Source organism: Pyxicephalus adspersus, chromosome 1, assembly GCF_032062135.1.
Source record: "Pyxicephalus adspersus chromosome 1, UCB_Pads_2.0, whole genome shotgun sequence".
NCBI lineage: Eukaryota > Metazoa > Chordata > Amphibia > Anura > Pyxicephalidae > Pyxicephalus > Pyxicephalus adspersus.
The window spans coordinates 128704331-128716264 of NC_092858.1; the positions used below are offsets into that span (position 1 = coordinate 128704331).

Genomic DNA, 11934 nt, shown 5'->3' on the forward strand with positions numbered 1-11934 from the left:
GGCCGGAGCTTGTGGCATGAACATGTCAGCCTTGTTAGTAAATCTCCGGATTATTTTACCTAATAGAATGTGTGTGAGCCCGATGAACGGTACAGATTTAGCGTCGGGAAAATAGTTTTATCTTAAAGAAAGTAACCGCAGATATGTGAGGGGTATATCAGAGATACAGAGGGCACCCACGTGACCTGGCTGAGGGGGGTACTTCATTTATATAGGTTAGCTCTACGTCATAAAGGCCTGGGGCCCAATGGCGCACTTGGATTTTTACCTTGTGATGTTTGACTGGGGTCCATTTGTCCAGAGTCCAATCCCGCATTTGGGTTTTTACTATGGGATCTTCATTTGGCGTCCATCTAGGTTCTGTGTCCAATTCCACACACAGGTTCTAGGCCCAGTGTACAAATACATTGGTGTGGGGACCATAAAAGGCCCAATTCTTTGTCACTTCACTTAGTTTGAAGTTGTAGAAGTGATAATTGGGACATTTTGTGTTACTGCCCCGGAGCTGTAGACTGGCAGCCCAGGCTCCATATTTAATTATGACTGAACACTGTAAACACTCGCCCCACGTGATCCTGGGCCAGGTCACGTGGGGTCCGCAAAACTTGTCATGGGGACTGATGGGGACTGATTGTCCATTGGAGAGTTGTCACCTCCATGTCACGTGGTCATCCGATGGCACCTTCACCTACTCCATTATTACATTGTATGGATGGGCCTGAGAGGAAGTGATGGGGAACCCTGCCGAGAGTTCCAGCACTATGTCCGCAATGTACAAAATTGGTGCGATATTAGTATGGTATATATTAGGATTCCCTGGACTATTTCACACCTATAGCCCCTGAACTCCTGTGGTAGCAGTGATCGGGTGAATGTCGGGGTGATATTGTCCTCTGATGATAATAATTGTCGGCACACAGATTGGAATGTGTATAGCGCTTCCCCCGCAGATGCTTAGCGTGGCGTCAGGCGATGGCTGCCCGTGTCCCCCTCAGTGCCAGCGGAAATGGAAGAAGAGAGATCGCTTTATCTTAATCTATAGCATCGATCGGCGCCGGGGAGCCCCGGGGGGAGGCAGGACGAGGCAGCTGCCATAAAACAAAAGGGCCGCAACATGAGCGCCACGTCTCCCAAATGTGTGCTAAATCAGCGTCATGTCTGCAATTTCCCCGCATCGCCCCGATCAGCAGAGCGGAGTGCACCCCTCCCCCCCGGCATTTAGCAGCAGGACGCGGCGCTGGCGCAGTCACGAGAAAACGATTCTCCCCCGGAGCAATTACAGCGCAGCCCCGGAATAAATCATCCGCCGCCGCGATTATCCTGCTAATAAAACGCGGCTTGTGCCCCGACACTTCCCGTGTAACCCCTCACATGCCGGGCCCCGGTCACCGCATTCCTCTGCCCGGGATCCGATCACACCGCCTGAAGGTCACACACCGTGCAGGCTGTAATACCATGTACCGGGCATCCGACATTATGCCTAAACATGGCAATCGTATGAGCTAACATCGGCTGCACGATATGTCCCATGTCTCTGCATGTGTCTACAGATTATTCAATGTGTGGACTGTACATTCACCCTGTAATATTCGGGTACACACTGTGTATTGTACATTCACCCTGTAATATCGGGGTACATTCTGTGTGTATTGTACATTCACCCTGTAATATTGGGGTACACACTGTTCATATTGTACAATTATTCCCGATCATTGGGTACACACTCCTCCAGAATATCGGGGTACACACTGCGTGTTTTGTACAATCTCCCGATCACATCGTACATATTTGCATAGATCGCGGATCTGTAGCCGGTGCTATATAATAATTGTGTATACTATAATGTACATAATAAACCTCCCGATCATTTGGGTGCATTGTACGTCGTTGTATTGTGAGCTGTCCTGGTAATACAGATCGCAGTATGAACCCCCCCGATCACCGATCTGGGGTCACCCTGTGCCCATCACGCAGCCCCGATCACCCCGCACAAGGTGGCGATATATTTAGTGTATAGTCGCCGCCCGCCTGTGATTTATGCGGGAGTCCCGGTCCGCTGTGTAGGAAGCTGTGTGCGGCTCGGTAAGTAGGTCACAGAGCCTTTGTGGCCCCTGAGTTGGGGGGCCGGAGGCAGGAAATAAAAGCTTCTCCCGCAGCTGCCAGTCACCTTTCCCCCGCCCCCCGGAGCGGCTCGCACGGCGCCTGCTAATGCTCAGTCCGGATCACTAATGATTTATCTCCCCTCCCCCATCAGCCGGCTGCTGTGCGCCTCCGCCAAGACACGTGTGTGCTGACATCGCCCGGAGCCGCCGAGTCTCAGCTCTACCGGAGACGTCCCGGGCATGGCGAGCTGTGATCGGAGCCGATCCTGGTGTGTGGCCCCGGTGATGTACTTCCCAATCACACGTACGGAATGATTGCGCCTGTTATATATTGTACGATGGGAATATCGCTGGAGGACAGCAATTATTATGATTACAATCACATATAGACGGGTAGGAAACGATATTGTTAGGTATAATCTGACCGATAGAAATCTTCACTAATTGTCACTATTATACAACAGATCTGGATTGTTAGGATTTACACTTCTCATGGCTGATATTTGCTCCGATGTTTTGCTGAATTATTGTGCTTGTATTGCATTGTGTGTGATATCTCTGTGCGATGTCTATATTGTATGGCCCGCAACACACATCGTAATATACAATCATCTTCCATGTGTCCGATGGGCGATGTATCGTGTTCCCGATCAGTGTATTCACGTGTAGATGTGTCCGTCTAATATCTACACATCCGATATGTACCGGAACGATCTGTATTCTGCTTTATGGGTGATTTATACATGGGGTGCAGGGAGTATTGTGCACAGACGATGTTTCCCGGGTATATATTGTACGATGTGTAGGGTGACATATATACCACGATGTGTACGGGAGATGTTGAAGGACGATGATTTATATATTCTGTACGATGTGTCCGTGATGATTGTATACAGGATAATACGGTAATATTGAGCCATGTCCGAGTCATACAAATCGTACGGTAGTGTGGAGGTCAGGGGGTGAATATACCGGGGAATACGGTAGTGTGGGGGCACCATGTGTCACATCCGATATATCAGAGGGGGTAATAGACTGCTCCGATGTGTCGGGAGACCTGCGTGTGATGCTAATGCTGGGTGTACGATGTGCCGGGACAGATATATATCGCTATGTGTATTGCTAGATATTGGATGGATTCAGGATTGTCTATAGGGATGATCGTAGCATTGGGTGATGGAGCCGGTCTGGTGCTCCGGGGTACACGGGGGGTAATCGTAATGATGACAAATGTCTGCAGCACTCACAGGGTTAATGAGATCGGCTGGTGACCTATGAACGACCTGGATTTGCATCCCCTCCCCCTGGGAATGTCCCCAGCACCAGCCGATCATGTGTTATTATTGGCCGATCTGTGTCCCCAGTCTCACCTTCTCATGTTTCCGCACAGGGGACACGTTGACACGAGCAGGGAAGGCAGCGCTGGGAAGGGGGCGACATGCTGTCCGCAACCCCCCTGTATGGGAACGTGCACAGCTGGATGAGCAATGAGAGAGTCCGCATGTGTGGCATCAATGAAGACAGGTAATGGCACCATCTGCACCCCCATCACATCTGCACCCCCATCACATCTGCACCCCCATCACATCTGCACCCCCATCACATCTGCACCCCCATCACATCTGCAGCCCGATCACATCTGCACCCCCATCACATCTGCAGCCCGATCACATCTGCACCCCATCACATCTGCACCCCCATCACATCTGCAGCCCGATCACATCTGCACCCCCATCACATCTGCCGGATCAGCAGTTCTTATAGAGCACAAGGCCGGGTTGTCTGGCTAGCAGTCGTTATTTCTATGTATGGAGTGATAAAACAATTAATTGCAGTGTGCAGGCTGTACCCATCACACTGGGCCCGATCTCAGTAATAGATTAGGGTCAGTAAGGAGCAGGATCCCCCCTATAACATTATCCCCTGCACATGTGTGCTGCATGGCTGGAGTCCCATTCATTATCTGCCCATAGACAGGGGGTCACACATGGGGTCAGACATACAGGAAGCAACACTGACACCTGCAGGCCAAGCAGCGAACTACGCAATCTAGAAAGACATGCTGTGCATAAAATCTAAGCCATGTAAAGCATTTTCATGTATTTAGGCTCACAAAGTAACCACTCCACTGAAAACTGACACAAGCGTATTGTGCTTTATTATTCTATGCCAATCACATTACCATTTCAGATTTGTTGTTTTATTGTATTGTAACTCTGACTTGTTTTCTGTGGTGAACCAGCATAAGGTGTAACTAAGCCTTCTGTCTTCATTGTCCACAATCACTGATTTCCTTAATCTCTCCCCAGGAAAATACTAATTAATGATGGTGACATTCAGAAAGCCAGACTTGAACTGAGAGAGGATCATCTTGGTCACAGCCTGGTAAGAACACAATGAATTAATCTTGTCCATGAAACAGTCCTAACACAATTCACATATTCGAAGCAGGACACCAGCTTTGTTTGTGTTGGCTTCCAGGAAAAGTTCTGCAATCATTGGCCTCTTGGTTCTATACAAACATATTAAGTAGCGCTGTACAATAATAGGGGTAGAAAATGACAGACAGATACAGACAGTGACACAGGAAGAGGAGATGACCCTGCCCAAAGAGCTTACAATCTAGGAGGTGGGGGAACTCGCCAACATTGTCACCCAGCTTTTCCAGCAATGTCTTATTTCAGCTTCAAGGCCAGATTTGGTAATTTACCTGTGTACATACCATGGGATGTGAACATTGCTATGGATATGATAAGAATAGGATGGGTATAGGGCTTTACATTATAATGTGCTAGCATGGAGGGTATATAGTCCCTGTAACTCAGGATTAATCCTTATATTCTGAAATGGTTTATAGTGCCATTCTACCTAAAACAATGACTTTCAATTTTCCAGGGTTGCTGTTTTTGTGCCTGAATCAATGTTTAGAAGGTCTTCCATAAATAGAACTTACATTCTAGATCATCTCATTTAAAGGTCCAAATAGTAACCTACAATAGGTAATAGTACAATAGTTGCTATTTTTGTATCTTTTATACATAATTAACTCTTTTCTCATTTTGTTTGGAAGGTGGACGCGGCAGCTGTACACAGAATGGACGGCTTAACAACACTTGGAATGGACCGGACTGGACTTATGCAGGATGGTTTGCGAGTACCAGGTGGCATGATCTATTCTAGTTTATGTGGTCTTGGCACCGATAAAGTCAGAGAACCTTCCAACCAAATTCCAGGCCTTGGATATGCACCTGACCGAAATCCTGAACTTCAGTTTAAGCCAAATGCTGGTGATACAATGGAGAGCTCATCTATAACTGGAAAACCTCCAAATGGCTTTAACTCATTGTTTAAAACCCCACCAGGACTGCAGAAGACATCTGTCCCTACCAGCGAGGCGCTCGTTTTGGACAGATCAGCAAATGACAAGCAGAGTCCACTAGGTGTTAATGGTGCTAACTACTTACGGATTCCATGGATGCACCCTTATATGGATAATTCTTCCCCAGCTATGTACCCCTTCATCGATTCACCAAATAAGTATTCTATAAACATGTATAAAGCATTTCTACCTCAGCAGTCCGCTTATAGTTTGCCACAGCATTTGGCTTACTCGCCTGTCTGTCCAAATGGTGAGCGCTTTGTATACCTTCCACCTTCTCATTATGTAAGCCCCCACATTCCAACAACTTTGGCACCCCCCATGAGGATTCCTGCACCATCAGCGGCAATACCCACTACTGTTCACTGTCTAGAAAAGAACTTACCTTGGAAAATGGGAGTTGGTACAGGGACCACTGTTGATTCACATGGATATTCACATATCCAGACCAATAAACAACCCAGGGTTCCCTGTTCAAAGTCTGTAGCGAACAGCATCTCTCCAGAAGCCTCACTATTACTAGCACCTTCTCAGAGACCATCTCCAAGACTTCACCAGCCAGGTCAACCTGTTGGGGACAGCTACCCAGATTTCCAATCATCATATGTCAAAATCTCTACACCTCCTACTTCTGTTGTTCACACCAAATCGCACAACAGTGTGATCAGTGAGCTCGCACCCTTAAGGCCGTCTAGCACTAAAATCAACAAGAGCATTGAAAGTGACATCGCTCAGACACCAGCACCCTCTAAAAAGCATTCGAAAGAGAGGAAAGAAAGCAGGTCTCCTGCCTTGGTGGAAAAGCAGACACCACCTCACAAAGAGGGTGCAGAGAAGCCACTTGATTTGTCTTCAAAGCTTGGAGAGGCAGAGATGTCTTCTATGTTACTTTCAGGACATTCTGGGACTCCTTTGGGAATGAACACAAGGGATATTCAGAAAGCTGCCATTTCACCATCTGGGAATGGCAGCTCTGTATACCGACCTGAAATTATTAGCACTGCATCATCGTCGTGGGTAGTGCCTGGCATGAATAGCACAGAGGACATGAATGGTATGCTCATGCCACTAAAAAACAAAGCATTGGAAAGGGTGATGCCACAGCAACGAAGTTCATCGTGTCCTCGTATGGGGAGCTCTGAAGGTGTGATCAGTAGCACCACCAGTTGTTTGTCTAGTGCAGGTCGTCCAGCATCTGCTTCACCTGCACCCAATGCCAATGGGGAAAATAAAAGCCCCGCAGACAACAGCAAGTCTGTCCCACAACAGGCTCAGCCTACAAGTACTCCTAGTAAGAGCAGCAAGGTACCAAAACCTTCTGTCATAGAGTCCACCTTAAAAGTGAGTGAAAGTGGTCTACCTCCTGCTCCTATGTTCTTGCCTCAGAATGAACCATTCTGCTCAACACCCTTGGCTTATCCAAGCAGTTTTATTCCATACCAAGTTTCTGAGAGTCTTGCGTTATCCCATTTACACTTACATGGCAAAGCTCCTGTGTATCCCCACCCTGTCTTATTGCCAAGTGGAAGCCTTTTTCCTGGTCCAATGGCACCAAAACCAGGAATTCCTTACAGCATACCAACTACTAGGGATTACATGACTTACCAAGACACGTTGGGCATGGTCCATCCAATTTTGCTACCACCTCCCACTATGGAAATAAGCAAAGACGACAAGGCAGAGAGGAGATCAAGGTCACATGAGAGACCTCGATACGAGGAACCTGTTGGCCGGAGCAGATTGTTGGATATATCTGACTCGACTCCAAAGCAACATTTTGAGGTTACAGCAGATAAGACTGTAAAATCCCACCAGCCATCTGCAGTAACTGGAAAGCATGTTTCAAAAACAGATTTTTTGTGTTCTAATGGGGACAAAGACACAAAAGCTGACAATCATTTCACTGTTAATGGTTTTGTGCCTGAAAAACCTGTAATGAACGATCAGCAGAAATCGGAGCAGGTTTTACATCAGCGGGATGTTGGAGTTCTTGGGGATGAAATGGTTAGGGAAGATATTTCAAGAAAGAATGACTTTCACGAATCTTTTCAGGTCCCCAGACCATCTCAGAGCTCCCCCATTTTTCCATTTAGACAGGAAAACCTTTCAGGAAACCAAAGCATGGATTGCACTGCAGCTGAGCCTTGTGCTCCCTTCATGGTTCATAGTCAGAATCGAGACTCCCCGGCTGCATTTTATGGCCAGCCACAGGATAAACTGCAGCAATTTGTTTTGACAAATGACCATTTAGATTCTGAAATGGCCGAAAGAGTGGTCAAAGATACTTGTGATGAATTTGAAACTATAAATGGGAAACTTGTAAAAACTACAAAGTCCTCAAAGTTAACGAAAAGGATAGCAAACTCTGCTGGCTATGTGGGAGATCGGTTTAAATGCCTAACTACTGAATTGTATGCAGACTCCAGCCAACTAAGTCGTGAGCAGAGGGCTTTGCAGGTGAGCGCATCAGTTTTCCTTTCTGTGTCTTGTTAATGTTTTACATTTGTGTAACTGCAAAGTTTTAATGACCCTGAACACACAACCTCAGCCAATCAGATAAATCACTTTGTATTTCCAGCAATACTGGATGGAAAATTAGAACTAACTGTGCAGTGATGGCAGATCATAAGAAATATGGCAGCTGCCATTTTTTACTTGGTGGCCCCTGAAACTAGAATGTCAGGACACCTCATATGCATCTCTTAGTAGATGAAGCCCTTTCCAAATTGTGACAGCCCTGATGCTTGCATCTACAAAAACAAGTCGGCAGTAACAGCTCCATTATTCTCCAAGAAATAAACAATATGACCAATATTCTCCTTTGCCCTATATACTTAATTTAGCCCAAGGTTCAAATGGCAAACATTTTCTGGTATATTGCAGGGGATCCCTTGCATCTAATTCTCTATATAAACAAGAGACAATCATGATGAAAGGGCAAAATGTGATCTGCCATGACTGCACAACATAGCTTTTGGCACTGTGAATTTGAGGCCCATTGTGACCTTGCTGTTCCTTTTTTTAGACAAACTCGCATTCTGTTTGCTTAAAAATGATGCCTGTGTGTTTCCCTGGTACGATGTTTGCCCGGTGCCTAAACTTGAATTCATTTTTGGGCTGTCTGCTTTTGCAATGCAATAAAAGGAGCTTGCACTCATGAATTTTGTTCCCCCTACACTGTTATAGTCCCCATTATTATCTATGCTTAAACCCCATAAAACGTAACACAAAATGGCTCGCTTTCTGCACAATAGTTTTGTTGGTTGTCGGTCTGCGGTGTCAGTGTGTTTTGCTTTATTTTATATCCTGATTAATAGAATAAACCTAAATAATGTCTTATTTTCAAGTTTCGATAAGCGTTGAAAGTTAATTTGAAATAACATTGTGTTTCGCCTACTGCTAAATTGGCTTTAATGTTTGCCGCAAACTTCGCACCAAGTTAAAATTGATTGTTTATAGTAATACCGCTTCTGTAGCAAGTTGGCCAATTTGAAGCAAGCTGTATAAAACTGTTCATATAAAATGTATTTGCTGCATTGAGATTGGGTGATTATCTAGAAAATGTATTAAGTGCCCATTTTAATTACTTAGATGGAAAGCTTACAAGAGGACAGTATTTTAAGTCCACCTGCTGCTTACAGTGAGGTCAGTCTTTCAAATTTTAATTATTTAGATGCTTCTGCGTTCTTCCTTCATTTTCCAATGTGATGAGCCATGGTCATTGTGTTTTGAAATATATCGCCACACATGTACGTTTTTTTGCTGATTGGACACTGCCCTTGCATGTAACAGTGCATCCAAATATTCTTCTACTTTTATTTCACACATTCTTGCCTTTTGTTTTTGTTTTTTTCTTGTTCCATATGATATTTTGTGTGTTGTGGGGATGAATTGTGTCAGGTGTATGTGCTTTTCACTGTTCTATTTTCAGATCAGCATTGCCTGGATTATTTAAGCATGCTTCTGCATTTTAAATGACTGCACTCCGATGCTCAATCTTGTACAAGAGGTCGGCAGGTCACTATGGATTTGTGATGTCATTCGTGTCCCGTTCATTTATAAGTGGCCACCTAACAGCTCGTGCACGTTAATGGCTATTAAACATACTGCTGCCATAATTACAGGCTGATCTTTTAAAGGGTACCTGTCACCCATGCTAAAAGCAGCTGTTCAGCAGGTTCTACAAATATTTATCCATTTTACTAGGGACAGGGGTTTCATGATTCTAGATTTGCAGTAGTGTGTAGGAAGTCCATATGCGGCATTCCTTCAAATATTATTATGGCCAAATGTCTGCCCTAAAGGGCCTGTCCGCCCAAACAATTTTTTTTTAATCCAATTCACAGATTTGCCCATCTGCAAGGTACACCTTGCAAAGGGTCTCTTTTGAATTATTGAGGTATTTTCCAAAAGATGAACATTAAGCCTGATTTATTAAAGCTCTGCGAGGCTGGAGAGGATACACTTTTGTCAGTGGAATGGATTTCTTCAAAGACATTTGCTAGCAAATGTTTTGAATCCTGGACCAGATCCATTCCAGGTTTGCTGGATCACCCCGCTTCACTGGTGAAAGTGTATCCTCTCCAGCTTGAAGAACTTTAATAAATCGGGCCCAATGTTCTAGCACATAAAGAGTGATACTCATGTAGATTCAGTAAAGAGCCTAGGCGTCTGACCATTGTAATCCCTGACACATTTAGGAGTCCGGCAGCTGTTTGCCAAAATCCACACAAAGCAAAGGTTGTAGTTTGGTGGACAGACCTTCCTAATGTAATTACTAATCCTCACATCAACACAGTTTATCCTTTGTGAGTGAATCTATAGAATATTGTGTATCTCCATCTGCCTCTTGTATATAGTACATTCTGCAACCTGGTTAATGATAGATCTTCCCGTACACTTCTAGAAATTAGGTTGCACGATGTTCTGTATAGTGAATAGTTAACATTCCGCCCCTCCTACATTGCAGAGCTGCTGGCAGTGTGAGGAGAGGGCAGAAGTGTGCTTTTCATGAATAATTTCCAGAGAATGACCGGGCAGCTGCAGTATTAATTCTCCAATGTCAGGAGTCACATCACAAATTCATAACCGCTGTCCTATTTAAAGGCAACTATACCTGTGGAAATGAGTTGGACTTGGGCTGCGGGGTTACCTTCTTTTTCTCCTTTTGATATTTAATTGAAACAGACTGTTTTTTTCTTCTTCTTTTGTTACTGTTAATCAGTTTCTAAAGAATAATCCAACATCCTGGTTAAGGAAAGGTTGCTGACATATGTTCCCTCTGTAGACGTAATTAGGAGTCAAAATATAGTAGTGTACAATTATGTTGTTGACTGTATCATTGTAAACGGTTCTGTCAACTGGCAATCACACAAATATCCTCATACAAATATACTTTTAAATCAAAACAGATGCAATATAATACATATCTATAATTGCTGGCATGGTAATTCCATACATTTTCAAGAAACCGTTCATGTAACAATTACTTAAGTTCTAAATGGAATCTGGAGGGTTGAGTTATGCACACGTTTCCTTTGTGTCCTATAGACTCCAGCTTTCAGATCTCCCTGCTATTGTTTATTAGCTGTTCCTGCAAACCTTCCCTATTCTCCTGTCACTCTATAACATGAAACAAAATCCCCTTGTAATTGTTCTAGCAGATGTGCTGGCCTGAGAACCATATAGATCTTACCACCAGAGTCCCAAAGAAACTAAGGTTGCTTTAATTCTCTAGCGTCACCCTACAACTTACAGTCAGAGTGTCAGGGAAAATGTTGGGTAGCTTTACTTTTCCATTGCCTACCTTAAACTTAATGATTTTTTGGCTAAGGATATTCCACTGTGGATCAGAATAAATATATAAACCTTTTCAATACTCCCAAATGAAGGCTTATACTGGACCTTCAGCCATTTTAATTTTTCTTCCTTATAATATGCTTGTTTAGTTCCGTTGCAGGTGCATATTGTACAATTCATTTGGTCATATTCAGGCAGATGTGACCACAAAATAGTTCCTGAGACCCTATTTTACACTGAGTGGAGACAGCAGTATATTTACCTATACACAGAATAGAGACTTTATAGAATGTGTTGCCATTTAGTAGAAATTTTCTGCTTGCATTCCTCATGTGTCAGATTTGCACAAGAATTTATTTTATTCATTAAAGGATACGTTCTGTCTTCTAGTGAATATCTGGCCATGGGTACATATGGTTGACCTTTCTGTGTTTTAAGCTCTTCTCATTTTTATGGGTATAGTTTGCATGTAATGGTAACTAATAAAGTAAGAAGGGCAAAGAGCGGAGATGTGCCCAGTACTGTTACCCTTGGCAGCACAATAGAGCAGTCAGTAAATAAAATGTGACTGCAGATTGCTTGCTATGGGATATTGTACTATGCACATTGTCCGTTGCCTTATTAAATTAGCCCAATTTGTATTTAATTTTTATT

The 11934-nt window shown here is 44.1% G+C and overlaps 1 protein-coding gene and 1 long non-coding RNA gene across 7 annotated transcripts in view; one reads left to right on the plus strand and one right to left on the minus strand.

Annotated features, from left to right (window-relative positions):
* BCOR (BCL6 corepressor) overlaps nt 1–11934 on the plus strand; it is a 139736-nt gene that overhangs the window by 107737 nt on the left and 20065 nt on the right. For 2 of the 5 annotated variants that reach the window (XM_072427164.1, XM_072427154.1), the window contains 4 exons: nt 3493–3626; nt 4412–4487; nt 5173–7938; nt 9073–9126. In XM_072427164.1, the coding sequence (XP_072283265.1) occupies nt 3541–3626; nt 4412–4487; nt 5173–7938; nt 9073–9126 (2982 nt within the window). In that variant the 5' untranslated portion in view covers nt 3493–3540. Of the gene's footprint in view, nt 1–2193; nt 2496–3492; nt 3627–4411; nt 4488–5172; nt 7939–9072; nt 9127–11934 lie in introns of those variants that run through there. The other 3 variants (XM_072427174.1, XM_072427185.1, XM_072427194.1) reach the window with 3 other exon arrangements.
* The window catches only part of LOC140341448 (uncharacterized), a 70687-nt gene continuing 62988 nt past the window's right edge, over nt 4236–11934 (minus strand). For both annotated transcript variants that reach the window (XR_011922884.1, XR_011922882.1), the window contains exon 4: nt 4236–4484. This is a non-coding gene — a long non-coding RNA (uncharacterized lncRNA). The remainder of the gene's footprint in view (nt 4485–11934) is intronic.